The sequence below is a fragment of the Vitis vinifera genome, chromosome 18, assembly GCF_030704535.1.
Source record: "Vitis vinifera cultivar Pinot Noir 40024 chromosome 18, ASM3070453v1".
Lineage (NCBI taxonomy): Eukaryota > Viridiplantae > Streptophyta > Magnoliopsida > Vitales > Vitaceae > Vitis > Vitis vinifera.
Window position 1 is genome coordinate 299,441 of NC_081822.1, and position 15,109 is coordinate 314,549.

At 39.0% G+C, this 15,109-nt stretch overlaps 3 protein-coding genes across 8 annotated transcripts in view; all 3 read right to left on the reverse strand.

Annotated features, from left to right (window-relative positions):
* Positions 1-3,881, reverse strand: part of LOC100259801 (tetratricopeptide repeat protein SKI3) — a 34,332-nt gene extending 30,451 nt beyond the window's left edge. Inside the window, exons 1-7 of one of the 2 annotated variants that reach the window (XM_010665745.3) lie at positions 3,508-3,881; positions 3,332-3,430; positions 3,031-3,237; positions 2,822-2,944; positions 2,624-2,707; positions 2,437-2,487; positions 560-652 (exon numbers count right to left, since the gene is read on the reverse strand). In XM_010665745.3, the coding sequence (XP_010664047.1) occupies positions 560-652; positions 2,437-2,487; positions 2,624-2,707; positions 2,822-2,944; positions 3,031-3,237; positions 3,332-3,430; positions 3,508-3,510 (660 nt within the window). In that variant the 5' untranslated portion in view covers positions 3,511-3,881. The remainder of the gene's footprint in view (positions 1-559; positions 653-2,436; positions 2,488-2,623; positions 2,708-2,821; positions 2,945-3,030; positions 3,238-3,331; positions 3,431-3,507) is intronic. The other variant, XM_019216472.2, reaches the window with a different exon arrangement.
* Positions 3,882-4,834: 953 nt separating this feature from the next.
* Positions 4,835-11,605, reverse strand: LOC100264995 (uncharacterized). 5 transcript variants are annotated; one of them, XM_019216217.2, is made up of 10 exons: positions 10,570-11,602; positions 10,306-10,442; positions 8,995-9,111; positions 7,636-7,941; positions 7,139-7,527; positions 6,747-6,846; positions 6,562-6,615; positions 6,374-6,460; positions 5,463-5,591; positions 4,835-5,350 (listed from the first exon to the last, which is right to left on the reverse strand). In XM_019216217.2, the coding sequence occupies exons 2-10, from the start codon at positions 10,345-10,347 to the stop codon at positions 5,033-5,035; spliced, it is 1,542 nt and encodes a 513-aa protein (XP_019071762.1). In that variant the 5' UTR covers positions 10,348-10,442; positions 10,570-11,602; the 3' UTR covers positions 4,835-5,032. The 5 variants fall into 5 exon arrangements, with proteins under 5 accessions (XP_019071762.1, XP_019071765.1, XP_010664042.1 ...); XM_019216220.2 differs by having other exon boundaries at positions 10,306-10,445; XM_010665740.3 differs by having other exon boundaries at positions 10,540-11,602.
* Positions 11,606-13,473: 1,868 nt separating this feature from the next.
* Positions 13,474-14,441, reverse strand: LOC100263245 (protein MIZU-KUSSEI 1). Its single transcript, XM_002277104.5, has one exon. It carries the CDS (start codon positions 14,313-14,315, stop codon positions 13,644-13,646), a length of 672 nt encoding a protein of 223 aa, XP_002277140.1. The 5' UTR covers positions 14,316-14,441; the 3' UTR covers positions 13,474-13,643.
* Positions 14,442-15,109: the final 668 nt, after the last annotated feature.

The window sequence follows — 15,109 nt, forward strand, 5'->3', positions numbered from 1 at the left end:
AATAACTTTCTCAGGCATCTTGAAAAGAAGTTGAGATATTCAGTGCTCTTCATGAGATGAAGGAAAACTGAGCATGGATGAATCTAAGAGACTGTCAACCAATTTCCTTGCACAAGTGGGAGGCTCCAACAATCTTCAGATGCATTATTTTGCCTCAACTGGAATTGAATCATCCATACATTTGGTGGAAGGGCCGTAATTATGTAATTGCTTAAAATTTTGATTTGGGATTTGATTTTCAAGTTTTTGATTGTTGAAAATAACAGAAAGACTGTTATAGCATGAGATTTATATAGATGGATTTTTTTTTGACAGGTAAGCAGCTGGATGTTATTCAATTGCAAATCATGATTTTGTCTCATAAGGAAAAAAATTCCTGCATGCCTGCCAAGAAAAACAAAATGCAAGCAGTAGTAAAAAGAAAATGAGAATATTAATATTTCAACCCATCTAAACAGCTAATGTGCTACCAATATTAATTTATCATCCAAAAAAAGTATCACACGTAAGAAAGATCACAACAGAACTAGGACAGACAAGTATGCCAAATGAATCTTACCTTTCTAAAGGAACCAAGCATCAAAAAGATGTTTCCACTCTCAACCAATGCGAAGATTCTGGAATCCTCCAATTCAATGACTCTCCCATATGACTGTTGGATTCCCATGATAAAACAGCCATTTAATTAAAAGAATATGTGAAAATAACTGGAAAATCATTAATTTCATTTGTTACTAGTTTACAGCTTAAAGCACTGTTACAGTCAATTCTTTTCTTCTCTTCTTTCAATCATAACTGTTACAATTGATTCTCAAATATTCTAAATCCCATGGGCATACTTTATAACCATTTGTTATGTGTTACCATGCACATGGCTTCAAGACACAAGAACAAATGTCAAACATCATGGGAGTGAGAGGATAAGATGACAAGAATAAATTCTTTTTATTGGAAAATGTTACTTCTTGTGAGAAAAGGTACAATAAAATACATTAATTTAGAAAGTTTGAGATCCGTGGACAATGGTGACACTCCTACAAATAAAGACAAACATGTGCAACATAACATAGAAAATCCCTCTTGAACCACTATCATAGTGAGTCACAAGCGTTCCTGCTTTTTGCAATCAATAGACCTCATTTCAGCAATTTTGAAGGTTGGAAAGCTTAGCCAGTTTGAGAGGAGAGTGAATTGAAAGGAAATTAGGGAACATATAGCACTTTTGACGAAGAAAGGACCTATCCAACCACTTCTCAACCAGCCCAGCTGCTAGTCACTGTGGCGAGGCTTGGCTCTCCATCCGTGTTATTTCACTCACTGAGTTCTGACATATTCAAATCATATTCAGGTACTTACGATCCTGTAGGTTAGGGTTTTAGGAAAAGAGTGAATCGCTTTTCTTTGAGACTATTCCATTGTTGTCACTTCTGGTTGTTCATGCTAAACTTTTCTAACACTTTGAGTAGCCCAATGGACAAGGCCTATGTATGAGTTCTTATCTTGCTCTTGCCACCCCCTGCTCACCGAAGTCGTCATTTCCTATGACAAAGCGGCAAGAGGGAAAAGGAAGATTTAGATTCCACCGAAAGTTAGATTAATAAAAAAACACTCTTTAAGCTCTCAATTAAGTTGACCTACAAGACGTGGCATTCACCAGAGGGCAAACAAGATCTCATAAACCTTCCCCAGATCAAAGGTCCTTGTGCTCACACAGTAACAGGGGACATAACCAAGTCGGTAAACTTGGTCTTAATACAGGCCCAATCTCAGAGCTTAGCCTTTGGTTCCCTATGCTCAGCAACAACAGCTCAACTTTGACTGAGGTGATGCCCCTGGCCAATCTCATGTTCTACCACTCATTCAAACCCCGGTGTTGAATACAATCACATTGAGGAAGAACCATCACCTCTAGATGGATCAAAATGGCAACCAGAACACATCAGTCAACCACCCTCAATTTCTTGACTTTTTGAATAAGATTCAGACAACAATCAGGCAGCCAATTTAAAATTTCTTCAGAGACCTCAACTAGAATTTTTGGGCCAGCACCACACTGATGTTCATTGCAGTTGGATTCAATTTAATGTACCAGACCAGAGCTCCACTTGCAGCTCAGAGAACCCTACCATTTTTTATCTCTACAGCCTTCATATGGTTACTTCCCCTAAGTTCCAACAACAACTGTAAAGGAGGACTCAGACAATGAAAGGCACAACTCATTTATCCAAATAGAAATATTTGGCCTAATTGGTCTGGATTATTCTTTCTTTGATTATAAAAATGGCAGAATAGATAAAAACACTCAAGAGTTTTGTTATATTTCCTTTAGCTCCAATTTCTCATAAACCAAATAAATAGGAAATTAGAAAAAGCGACGGATGAAACAGAAGATAAATATTGGGGCGGCAGGATTGGGAAAGAAAGAAAGAAAAGTACCTTTATAGCTGCAGTAAACATACCCAATCGCTGGTAGGCAAGCCCCAGAGCCTAAAGTGGGGAAGGAGAACCAGAAATATATATATATACATCAATATCGCTCAGGATGGAAACAAGAACAAGAGCTTTTATTTTAGAAGAAAGAATGAAAAACATGATAAATGCCCCATATAAAAAGAATACACACTTCCCACAAATCAGCACAGCTAGGATACCCTCGAATGGCATGTTGAAGACTCTGTACTGCTTCAGACCATTTATTTTGATGGAGCTACCAAGTAAGAACATGGAGTATTTGTTAGATGAACACATGGCTTCGGCTAAGTTCCACTAACCGACTAGTTGCAAATGAAATACATGGAAAAATGCGACAAAGAAAAGAAACCTGCAGGTAACCCAATCTTCGAAAAGCCCAAAAAGCCCTAGGGGACTTCTCTGATGCTTCCCTGCAGACCGCAATCTCTAAAGTCTCCTTTCCTCCTAGGTCCAACAAATCACACAACGCTTCCTGACACAAAATTAATACTTGCTTGATCGAAAACCAACATGTCGAGGGATGAAACCATTTTTTTTAAGGAAAAAATTTGCACTAACCCCAGAATCGGAATCATTGGGATTAAGGGTGACCGATCTCTGGTAACACTTGAAAGCTCTCTGAGTATCAACGGATACCCTTGCGTAATAATGCCCCAAATATCTGAATGCGTCCCCATTCTGCGGATTTAATTTGGCTGATCTTACAAAATGCTCCGCAGCTTTTTCCTTCCACTCTTGTTCCTCCTTTTCCCACAAGAAGACCCCCTGAAACGACATTTTCAAATTCATAAGAAAAAATTCCCACCAATGGAGAACCAAAACCGCTTATTCTTTTCATCATCATGACAAGAAACATTACGAGATTAAAATGAAGGGAGGCGTCATCAGGATTGGAATCCACAGACTCTTGTAGCTTCCTTAAGACATGGTCATTTTTCCCTTCCTCTTCCTGTGCTTCCTGAAAAACGAAACTGTTTGAGAGAGATTCTGCATATCCAAAACCCACCAAGCGCAGAAGATGGCAAGAAACCCAACCATGTCCTTCAACTGGGATTCGAAAAGGGTACTAAAACCCTAAACCGCTGATTCAGACCTCAGTGCTGCTGAGACTGTCACACCCCGGATCCGCTCTTATTTCTCGTATTCATATATGCAAATATTTCTTGCTTTGGGCCCAGGCAACCCAAATCTCCACTTTGCTTCCTAATTTCAAGAAACACTATTTACAGAACGCTTTTGGCTGCTTCCAGATCCGCGGATCCCCGCTGCTCTTGCCACACTAAACACTCTTCCCCTCTCGTATCTCCACGCGGCAGAAGGTGGTGTGGCGATAGTCATGATCTCGCCTGCGCTAAAATTCATGATTTAATCGGTGACTAACGGCATACTAAGAGTCCATTCATGTTTCTTAATTATTAATTACTAAATAAGGAGGAGGAATTATACGGTTGCTGTCTGGCTTCTATTTCATTGGCTGCCGTATCAGAACTACGGTCGTATCTGTAATTGTGCTCAAAAATAATTTTTATATTTTTAAAACAATTTTTTTTAACTTTAAAATATATATTTAACAAATTTTTATTAAAAAAAATTCTAAGATTTGTTGTAAAATTAGGTTATTTCTTCAAATAAAAGTGAGTCATGTGGTTTTGAAAGTATATGAGAAATAATTAAAAATTCAAACAATATTTTAAAATTTTCATATTTTTAAAATATTTGATTTCTAAAAAAAAAAGCCCTGAAAAATCTGAAATAATTGTTTTTAAACCATTTTCAAAACATGTGTTTTGACAATTGTTTTTGAAAACATTGTTACATACACACTACTATATATATATAATCCTATATTTTGCTTTCAATTTGACCGTTGTCTCAAATGAACCATGGTGGCAAGAGGAGGAAAAAATTACCTCCTGTTCAATCAATATAAAAGATTTGGATATAAAATAATTCTCCCTTTTTCTAATTATAATTATAGTTTTTTTTTGTATGGCATTCAATTAATGTGTATGATATAAATAACCAAATATATATATGATTAATTAATAGGCATCTGGTACTGGTTTTGCATAGTCCCGAAATGTTTTAGGATTTAATTTTTATTTTGTCAATTCAAAGAATTTATTATGACTAAAATTAGGATGATGGGAGGGTGGGGAAGATGATAAAATAAGAGTAAAACAATAAATACAATCCTTGTTAAGAAAACAAGGAAGTGACGTGTCATATTGATAAAAGATTTTGTTTTAGAATTAAAGGGTGGGATACAAATCTCAAGGTTTTCTAGTTCTAAAAGTTGTCTACTTCCTTCAAATTTATTCTAAACAATTAATATTTTAAATTGCCTAGCAGCCTAGCACCATTATCTCACTAACGGATATGGACTGAAAAGAACCCTTCTTCTTTTTTTCCGTTTGGATTTCAAAGCATCTCCAACTTTAATAATAATTTATAATGAGAAATACATAAATGCTTGCCCTTTATTTTGATTTTTTTAAAATAAGGCTGTGTCTATCATTCATAAATGCAACCATATGGCCAATTAATCAGGAGTAAGTCATCAGACATCAATTCTGGCATTGGCTAATTCTCCATGGATCACATAACGAAAGGTTGAGCTCTGTGGTAGCCAATGGATGCACTTGTGAGGCCTTCCCTTCATGCATCTTTCCATTTCCTTGTGTTGAGCTTCTGACACACACCCGGTCACCACCTCCAAAAGCTTGTGCATACTCAGTGACGTATCTTTTGCAAAGTAGGATAGAATCTTTGGCAGGAAAATCTTTGTTCCCTTGTCAACATAGGCACTGGCTTCAATAAACTCCTGTTTAGCAAGCTTGAGATTCTGGAATACATTTTGTGCTGTATAGAGACGAACCTGCATTCAATAATTTGGGCCCCAAACCAGATCATGCAAAGAGCAAAACCAAGGGTAACTTCAAAATAAGGTTCGTGGGAAGGTGAATTCATGAGAGACGTCGGATTCATACCACAGGGTCGGAGTATGTCCCTGAACAAAGGGCAAAATGAACAAGCGGTTCTGGGTATTCAATGGCGTATATATGTTTGCTGTTCCCCATCCTGGACTTATTTCCTGGAGAAAGCAGTGTTTGTAGCCACTGCATTCATGTTGTGTCAAGAAAAGGAAATTTGAAGACAAGTATGATAGCGATGATACGATATATGTCTTAAGTTGAACCCGCATCAAGATTCATGGGATTTTTGCATTTTCAAGCTTCTAGCCTTCTACTACTATAATGTCCATCCTAAACTTGATCCCCCGCGCGACCATGTGTTAATTATCCTCAAATTATGATTAGTCAGCACTCTAAAATCTGTGTTTTTCTGCCCCTCTGCTGGAACATTAAACTACTGATTGAATCCTACTTTACAAGGTTTAATTTACCAGATCCATATGTTCTGATAATATTACCCAGCACATGGTCCCGGGTGCTTCCAGATGGCAGGTCAGAGCAATCTGGTCATCACCTAGCCTAAACAGGATTCGTTCTATAGTTTTTTTGCTAGCCACTAGACCCTCCTTCATGTAGTGTCACAAGCCCAACCGCAACTAGCCTGCTGGTTCCAGCTCATAACCATGGTGCCCAGGAAGGCTCTACAATTCAATCTGGGCTTGCAATCTACCTGCAATCCTGGCTTGCCCTAACCCACACAAGCCTTTAAATGTGCCAAATTACACCATTTGGAGGGATCCTCAGTCGAGCCACATCTTGGGTTTTGGCCCTCCTGAAACTTCCTCCTCTATGGCATATAAGACGATCTTAGTTTTACAATGTAAGTGATATAAGCATCAATGTACTCATTGAGCACAATCTTGTAAGCATACATTCATATATGCACACAAGTAAATACATGTGGGATTTCAGGGAAGAACGCATACCGGTGCTGGCCTGTGTGACCGAATCCCTAAAATGGAGCTTTGTATGTCATAAGCATTTACACAATGTCCCCCGACATTGTAAGCTGCCTAAAGAGATGAAAGTCTGATCAATATAGTCACTTTTTCTGAAGAGAAACCCAATATGGATAACATTAACAAGATATTAGCACTAACACACAAGTTTTTACCTTTAAAATAGATGTGCCTTTTACACAATTACGGATTCCATAAGCTAAATACGCCTGCAAAGGAAAGCTCATAATCTCGTGAGTGTTTATGACAAGAAAGGTTTGTTCTAATCCTGTCTATGAAATACTTCATACAGTTTTTCACTGAAAGCTAAAGAGAAAAATTAAAGCTTTGAAAAGCCTACATGCATCACCAAGGCATTATGGATGTTGATCCAAAATGCTAGTTTTCCTTCACGCTTCATCTTCCTTGGGTTAACCTTCGCAAGATTTTGAACCAATGACCTACACAATTTAAATTACTAAATATGAGGAGTTTTTTAAAGATTCCATAACTCTTGACATTAAAAATTGTTGGAAGTTTGAGCCTGTTCTCTTTTTGACCCTTGTCCTGAATCTTATCCGTTTTAATAGGAACCCGTTACGACAACTGACTCTGAAATTCCAACAACTTTGGATTGGTAAACCTAACACTGGTGGGAAGGGATTAAAACAGGGAAACTGATTTCGTTAAATCTGTTTAAATGTGCTAGAAAATGCCATCCAACTATGTGAGAGTAAGGTGCAGGTTGGGTACCTGAAATTTTGCAGCATGCTAGCAGCATAGTTGAAACTATCATCATCTAGGCATAACTTCATTACTTCTACCATTGCAGCATATGGTGCATTTTCCTCCTTCAAACCTTGAAATCGATGGTGCCCTGTAGCTCCCTCATTGCAATGTGGACTCCAAGTATCAAAGAGATTCTGGACAGAGAATGTACTTGTGGAGGACAAGGACGAGGTAGAAGAAACTGAAAAGCCCGCACTACTTGAATGGGGGTTGGCAAGTTTGCAGTAGATAGAAGATATGCATTGGACAATGTCTTCAGAAAGTTTATCTGGTGTATGGAGTGTGTGATCAATGTGGGAAGCACCAAAATACTCTCCGAGGCTGTGATGACCAAGATCACCATTCTTTCCATCCTGCAAATGCTCGTCATAGACATTTTTTTATGTAGTTTTATAAAGTTATGCTGGACTAAAAACAAGCCAGCTGCACAAAATGCATCTAGCTGATGAGGCATATTTTACCCTTCTAGATTTTACTTTTGAAGTTGCTGCATAATTCCAATCATCTGAATCAGCCCAACCATGTGTGGAAGAAGTTCCACTATGGACCACACCACCTCTCCACATTTCAGGCTCTATTTTGTAAGATGGTTGACTTTGTAAAACTTGCAACGGTGATCCCGCCTTATGTTGTAAATGCTCAGAATTTCCTGGAAATGTGGGTAGATGCTGCTCAAAAGCTGAACGATAGAGTGAAAGAAGATATCGCTCCAAATGCATAATTTCAACCTCAAGTGTGGCAATCTCATCAATCAGCTGGGCAGGAGACTGCATCCACAGCCCACCCAAGGGTTAGAAGTTACAGATCCAAAAATAAAGCTACAACACAATATTACAAAAAGAACAACAGACAGAGCCTTTCATATGTAAATAGTATTATAAGTACAAGGCTTGCTCATTCATCAGTGAGTTCATCACAAATCAGTCCATTGTCTCTTGGTGTCATCAATCTCGACCACACAACAAAAATCACAAAGGGAAGCAACATTGTAGTATGATAATTTAAGTTAAATTAATAGTAAATATTTCATTTTGAAAATTAAGAACACCTCAACTGTTACAGATTAACATTGAATTGTACAAGATAAAGTTGGATTCACCTTTTTTTTTTATCAACTCCTATGAATCTTAAGCACCAGACTGGTACTTTCAAATACTTGGATGAGTTTTTGTGGGCATTCAGATCAAAATTTTGCGTAACCCCTTAACTAAAGAGTAGTCCTGGTGAAGCAGATTCACATCCAGCTGTAGCTGAAGAGGACGATGCCTAAACGCTCTGAAGAGACCTTTTCAACAGTGAGTCATTGATACAAGTACCCATTTCATAGATAGTGGCAGGAGTGTCACACCAACCTACAATTCTAAACTATTGATAAGATCTCTTGCTGGATCTAGTTTTCATCCAAAAAGTCAGGTGCTTAGGTAGAATTTGAAGAACATCCTAAGTTTCAGTGCATTTGATGGGAGCGGAAATCCACTGGAATGTCCTGCTATTTTGAGGGCATGTACTTCGGAGACCGGATCAAACCAACAATTGCAGGCTTCCTACTCTCACTGAAAATTAATTATGTAATTTTCCAGATTACAGACAACAGTTCAATGATAAAACCAAAGCGACCGTATGGATCCAAGCAGTAAAAAGTAAGATAGACTCATTCAATGCTTTGAGTCATGATATCGATCTAAATTTAGTATTTCATCAAGATAGGTCAGACAATTGCAGCAAAATATGCACATGCCTACATAAAAAGTTTGACTAAGCTTTTATTATCCTTATTTTGTAAATGATTGGAAATTGTTGGTTTTCTCCAATATACAAACCTTTGGTGTTGGAGCTCCATTTGAAGGAATGGATGCATTGGAGAGAGAAGAAGGAGCCTTCTTAGAATCCCAACATAGTGAAGACTGGAGAGATAGTGTTCTCTCCAATTGTCCAATCTGTGTCAAGAGAAGCAGAGGATAACTAAGTAAGAGAATGTAGCAACCTTTTATCTCTTAGTAGAAATAATTGTAAATGTCTTCGAGATGAAAGGAGAACGTGTTCTAAAAATGATTTCCAGTTTCATCAATGTCTCCACAAGCAAATGGACAAGCCTAGAGGCACAAACTCAGACTGGAGCTAGAAGCAAGAAAAAAGTTATATTTTTCACTATTCAATTCTTCCATGTAGTTAAACAAAATATTTTTTTCCATTATTACTTTGGAACAACAGCTCATCTGAATCAATTTCCCTACAAATTTTCTGCGGACTCAGGCAACAAATGTGAGTTTGAAGAGTCATTTCATATCACCAGATCATAAGTATTGAGTCGTTAATCTTGAAAGAAACCCTGTTCAATTCAACAGAAATTCTGAATAGTTGGTCATTTGAACAAATTTGTAAAAGAAGCTCGGCCATGGTCTGCAACTTTGACCAATAACATTACGTTTTTCAGCTAAAACTTGGTCAAGATTGTAAAGAATGTTGAAAATTTAGCTGTCCAAGGTTGCGCAGCATAGATTTGACTACTTGGACATAGTATTTGGATCAAAAAAGGAAGTTGCTGGTGAATTTGCAAATTGAAACCATGCAGAAATGAAGTAGTTGTGACAAAGGGCAATCTCACTATCTCACCCTTAAACATGGTGTGAACCCTTAATGTTGCTATGTAGGCACGTAACTCTAAGAATATTTCAAAAAGTTTCCAAGATATGAGAACAAGAAGACAAGGACAAGCAGCCTAATTTCTGGAAAAGGGGCCTCCTGGAATATATTTGGAGGGTCATGGAAATTGATAACATCTAATAATTTCCTTAAGACAAGATCCACAACACATGGAAACCAGCTATTTCCTAGAAAGAGGCTTCTCAGAACATATCTAGAAACACAAAAACAAAGGAAAAAAACGAAAACAGAACCAAAAGGCCACTTGCATTCATTTTTTAAGGGTTGTAGAATCAGATGTGAGCAAAACACGAATGTTGTATTGGATCTAGGTTTACCTAATATCAAACTCGAAAACATATCCAATGCTGGAATAAAGAGGCTGAAACTTGATTTCCCAAACTAGGGTAAAAAAAATAGAATAGGGAAACAATAACTGAATGGGCAAACTCATTTTCAATTGGAAATAACCAAGTTGGAATACTTACGGAAGTGAAGTGGTAAGGGGTTGTCGGTGACATGTTTAGCATATGCTGATGATGGCACTGCAAAACCCAGTAAGGAATAGAGGAAGGAGATGATGATGGCAAACCACACCCAGCATTATTTGTCCGTATTCTGAAACCTGCTACAAATTTGACATATATCACCCTTCAGAGTTCACTTCCTATTACAACAGAAAAGAACAAGTAATCAAAGAGAGACTGAGAACACAGCCTCACAGCTCTGGTTTGAATGCGAAAAGCTTCCACCTGAATTATAAACAAGCTGCAACTTTATCTGTATCTCTCCGAGTCATTGTTGAAACAGGGATTCTACTTGTTAACATGACAACATTGCTATGTACATGAATGGATTAGTACAACAAAACCACCCTAACAAAAGATGGAGCGGATATGAGGAAGGGCTGAAACCCCCATTAAAATTGATAATCATGACGCATGCACTGTTACAGCCTGCAATTTCATTATTAAAACAGAGCAAATATAAATATATGCATATGGTTAGGTGGAGGGAAAGTAACTGAAACACTAGTGCTAATCACTTAGACACTTGCCCTGGGAAGCAGGTATCCCACTTCCGCCTACCCCATTTTTCTAAACATTTTCAACGCCCTCACAGACCTCCCACAGCAACAGCAACAGGCGTTTAAATCTAATACAGCAATGGTGAAAGAACAAAGACCTTTTATTAATAATGTGATCTCTCTGTATAATCATACCAACGTGAGTCTATCATTCGTGTAATCTAGTGTTAATACTAGAGGATTAACTTATTCACTCGCTAGGTTGGAAGTTTGAACCACTTCCATTATTTTCAATTTTTTTTTTTTTGGATGGATAGAATGAATGAAGTTGTTGGGAGTCCCATTCATGATTGTCCACAGCTTCACAAGTTAGAAGCCTATTAATTATAGGCGGCCCACCAAGCCAAAACGCAGACATTCTGCTAGCTATAACAAAAGTAGGGGTTCCATCGACCTTGAACCCACCCGTGGCTGTGGCGTCATTCGTTCTGTTGTGGGAGAGAAATGTCTTCCACTTTTCTGCTTCCTTTCAATGTTCTTTGTACTTGAAATTCAAGTTGGGCTTCAGGCCAGGCATGTTAATTCTCAGGCTCAAACCCGACCCAGCAACTAAGGGCTTAGGTTTGGAAACAGTTGAATATTTGATATAAAAAAAAAAAAAGTCAGGAAAGCGTTAGTATGGTGGTTGAACATGGATTTAATTGCCATATCTAGAGAAGACACGAGGCCTATTTCACGGAGAGGTGGCGTGGATCGTCCCTGTTTTTGGGGATGGGAGTTTAGAAGACAAACCAGCTGAAATTGATGAGAAAAAAAGTGGAATTAGTGTTGGTTTTTATTATTACTATTTAAATTTCGGGAAACATCTGAGCAGTTGCCTGTGGCAGACGCCAGCTGCCAACATCTATGGATGGGGGAGTGGGGCATGCAATAGGAAAGCAGCCCCATCATTTTGTAAGAAGCTGGAGGAGGAAGAGAGACCGATGAGTGGTCTTCCATCAAACTCTACTCCAAAATCAGAGGACCACTTATCACAGCCCACATGGGGGGTTGATGCCCCTCAAATAAATTGCCCGTATACTAAAGTAAATTGCATTGTGTGATGAATGAAAATGAAATGATCATAGCAAGGTTAGTTGATTGTTGGGTGAAGAAGGGAAAGGCAAAGGCAAAGGAGGAGGCAGAGGAGACGTCAGACGTGAAAGGGGGGAATGGGGTTGATGGCAGTGGAGCCCCTGTGTTGGTAAATAGGCTACTCGTGTGCATGTCCATATCTATCCATCTTATCTACCTTTATTCAAAAGGAGAGCAGTTTTTAAGCTACACAAAAGTAATAGCTCTCTTCTGCAGGGGACACAACGGAAAGCAACCACGCCTCGCTGGAACTCACCATCTCCCCCTTCCCTCTTCCCATTATCTCCTAAATCCTAATTACAAAATACCCAGTCAACAGTCAATCACATGACAATGGCCTCTTATGTTAAGTTGTTCTATTTACCATAGTCTACTACCGCTGCCACTGAGTTAGTGATACATATTCCTCTTATCATAAATTTCTGGTTGGATGTCATAGAATCTTGCCCACCCAATAGCACATTCCCCCGCCCTTTACTTTATTGATTCATGAAGAATGTGAGTTGAATTCCATGTCAGCAGTGAAGTCAATTTAGTAGATGAGAAAGAGAAAAAGAAAATTAGAGAATGTGGTGGACATCTAATAAATGTGTATATATATGGATGTGGGGTTGGCAACATCACTGTGCCACTAAACATCAAAAGAGCAGTCAGCCCTTGGCCTGATACATCGTTGTTGATGGATAAGCTTAAGCTAGGCTAAGCTTCCAATAACCATGCCATTTTGGAAAATCAGCTGATCGTGCCGGTAAACAAATTAAGGTATGCCAATGGTGCATAGATAGGAAGGCTAGCTCCCAATTTACACCCCTGGGTTCTACTTACTGTGATATGCAGGGATCATATGTATGATCTCCCCCAAGTACAATGTAGCATGACAACTGAAACAAGTGCAGTGGAAACAAAAGAAAAATCTATTTGTCTCCTAGCCAGTCGTGTATCCACCACTTTTGCAAAGGAGTGGCCCGGCGTTCACAACCAGTACTAATCTATGTAATAGCGCATCCGTGTATCATTTGTGCTGGGGAAGCTGACCTCCCAAACTTATCCTTGAAAATACACATAATTAAGAACAATCAGTGCATAAAAACTGAAGGAAAATAAAGATGTAGTAGGCTTCTTATTGTTACGATAAACCTTTTGATACAAATTGGTTCCAAATTTCTAGTTGTAGAGTTAGAACTTTGTTAGATTAGCAAAATTCTAAATATTAAGACATGTTTGGTCCCCTTTGTGCGGTGATTGTGTAACCACAAGCTGCTTATATGTCTTGCTAGTTAGCATAGTGTCATATATTGGCGGAAGACACAATGATTCCATTAACCCCAGCAGGGGACAGGTCTGAGTCTTTACTCTTTGTTCCATCCTTCATGTCTGTTTAACTGTGAGAGATGGAAATGCAAGTTTTGATTTCAATCTCCCACTTGAGAATGGCGATTCAATGAATAATTGCAGTGGCCAAGGGACAAATAATAGAAAGATTTGGGAGATGAAATATAGAAAACCATATATATAATAATTGCATTTGTTTTGAGAAGTAGATCTGACGGAAACTAGAGGAGATATAAATATATGTATATGATACAAACAGGCATTCTAAAGAAGGGATGGATGGGGTCCCAGTCCCACATATTCCGGCATAATCGTCACCACCTAATGTGTGTATCATGATCTTAGAAGAAATATACTGAGCTCCTGTCCGGAGCTGCCCACCGGGTTAATCATGTGAAACGACTCAGAGTCTGGGGACCCAATGACTCGCTCAAAACTGGCTCGTAGATACAGGAGGTCGCCGTCGTCGGACTTGGGTGCAACCGGCAAAACTCCGGCACCAACAGACACAGACTGCATAAGCTTCAACACATTGACGTCGCTGACAGTCATCTGACGCCTGACGGCGAACCCAACCTTCCTGCCGTTGCAATACATGGACCAAACCGGGACGTTAAAGAGGGAGCAGCAGTTGGAGGCTTGCTTCTGCCTGTCACACTCGAGTGCAATCCGAAGCAGACCGTATTGCATCTCCCTGGCAAGGTATGCGGTGGGAACGGCGAATTCCAGCAGCAGTAGCGGTGTGCTGCGTGTGTCATCTTGTAGGCAGAAGCTGACTCGCCCCTTCCGGTAACCAAAGAAGGTGCCAGTCACAGTGGAGGCGTGGGTGGACTCAGTATCACTGGAGATGGAGTCAGATGGTTGGAAGCCACAACATGGGACCATGCACTCCACAAGGGACCTGAAGGATCTTCTGAACCTCACTTCCCTCCCACACTCTACTGAGGTGGGTGTGTCCATAATATGGAGGGGACCTCTTTGGTTTCCCAAGTCTATCATCCTCATCTTGCCTCCTGGTCTGAATAAAATAAAACAAGCCCTAGCTAGTTATCCAACAAAACCAAGACAGACAATAGAGAGAGAGAGGTTGTATGTAGGAGAAGGATGTAGGTAGGTGTTTAGAAATAGCTAGTTGAGCACATATATATAGAGAGAGAGGTGGGAGGAGGAGGAAAGGCAGTGTGGAAGGGAGTGCAAAGGGGGAGTGAGTCATCGTAATGAAAGTGGGGCGAGGAATCGTGCGCAATAATTCTGCCCACGAGGCTGTGGGGGTCCAATTTTGGAGGGACTTGGGTGGCGCGCGTGACAGCAAAGGTTTTGTGATCAGACCTCTGGCCCGTGGGCTGTTGTGGGTGGGAGATGACCAAATGGGACTTTCTACGTTTTCACTCCCCCCCTTCCCTATTCCTGCTGCCTTCTTATTGGACACTTCCTCTTATTTTTATGCATTTTGTATATCCAACCTCGCCCCCTTCACTCTCTTCAAAAACTTTACAAAGTTTTTTTCTTATTTTCAACTCAATTTTGAATATGAGGATTTTTGACAAAATACCATTTTTTTTTAATATTTATTAAAATATGACACTTTTGAAACCCTTTTTAAATTTATCTCATTTTTTATAATGTTAATTGAAAATTGACTCTTTAAAAGACAATTTTCAATTAAATTTCTTTAAAATGACGTAAATTTAGAAGTAATTTTTAAATTAGCATATATTTTTTTTCAAATTTTGTAAAGTAATAACAAGGATGTCTTATTTGTCAAATTTTCCATTTTCACCTACCAAAAAACCGTGATA

Coding starts and splice junctions, on each gene's coding strand:
- LOC100264995 (XM_019216217.2), bottom strand. CDS start 10,347: ATGCTAAACATGTCACCGACAACCCCTTACCACTTCACTTCC. Junction 7,942..8,994: donor ATGGAGCTCCAACACCAAAG/GTTTGTATATTG, acceptor CTGTGGATGCAG/TCTCCTGCCCAGCTGATTGA. Junction 6,461..6,561: donor AAGGCACATCTATTTTAAAG/GTAAAAACTTGT, acceptor TCATCTCTTTAG/GCAGCTTACAATGTCGGGGG.
- LOC100263245 (XM_002277104.5), bottom strand. CDS start 14,315: ATGAGGATGATAGACTTGGGAAACCAAAGAGGTCCCCTCCATATTATG.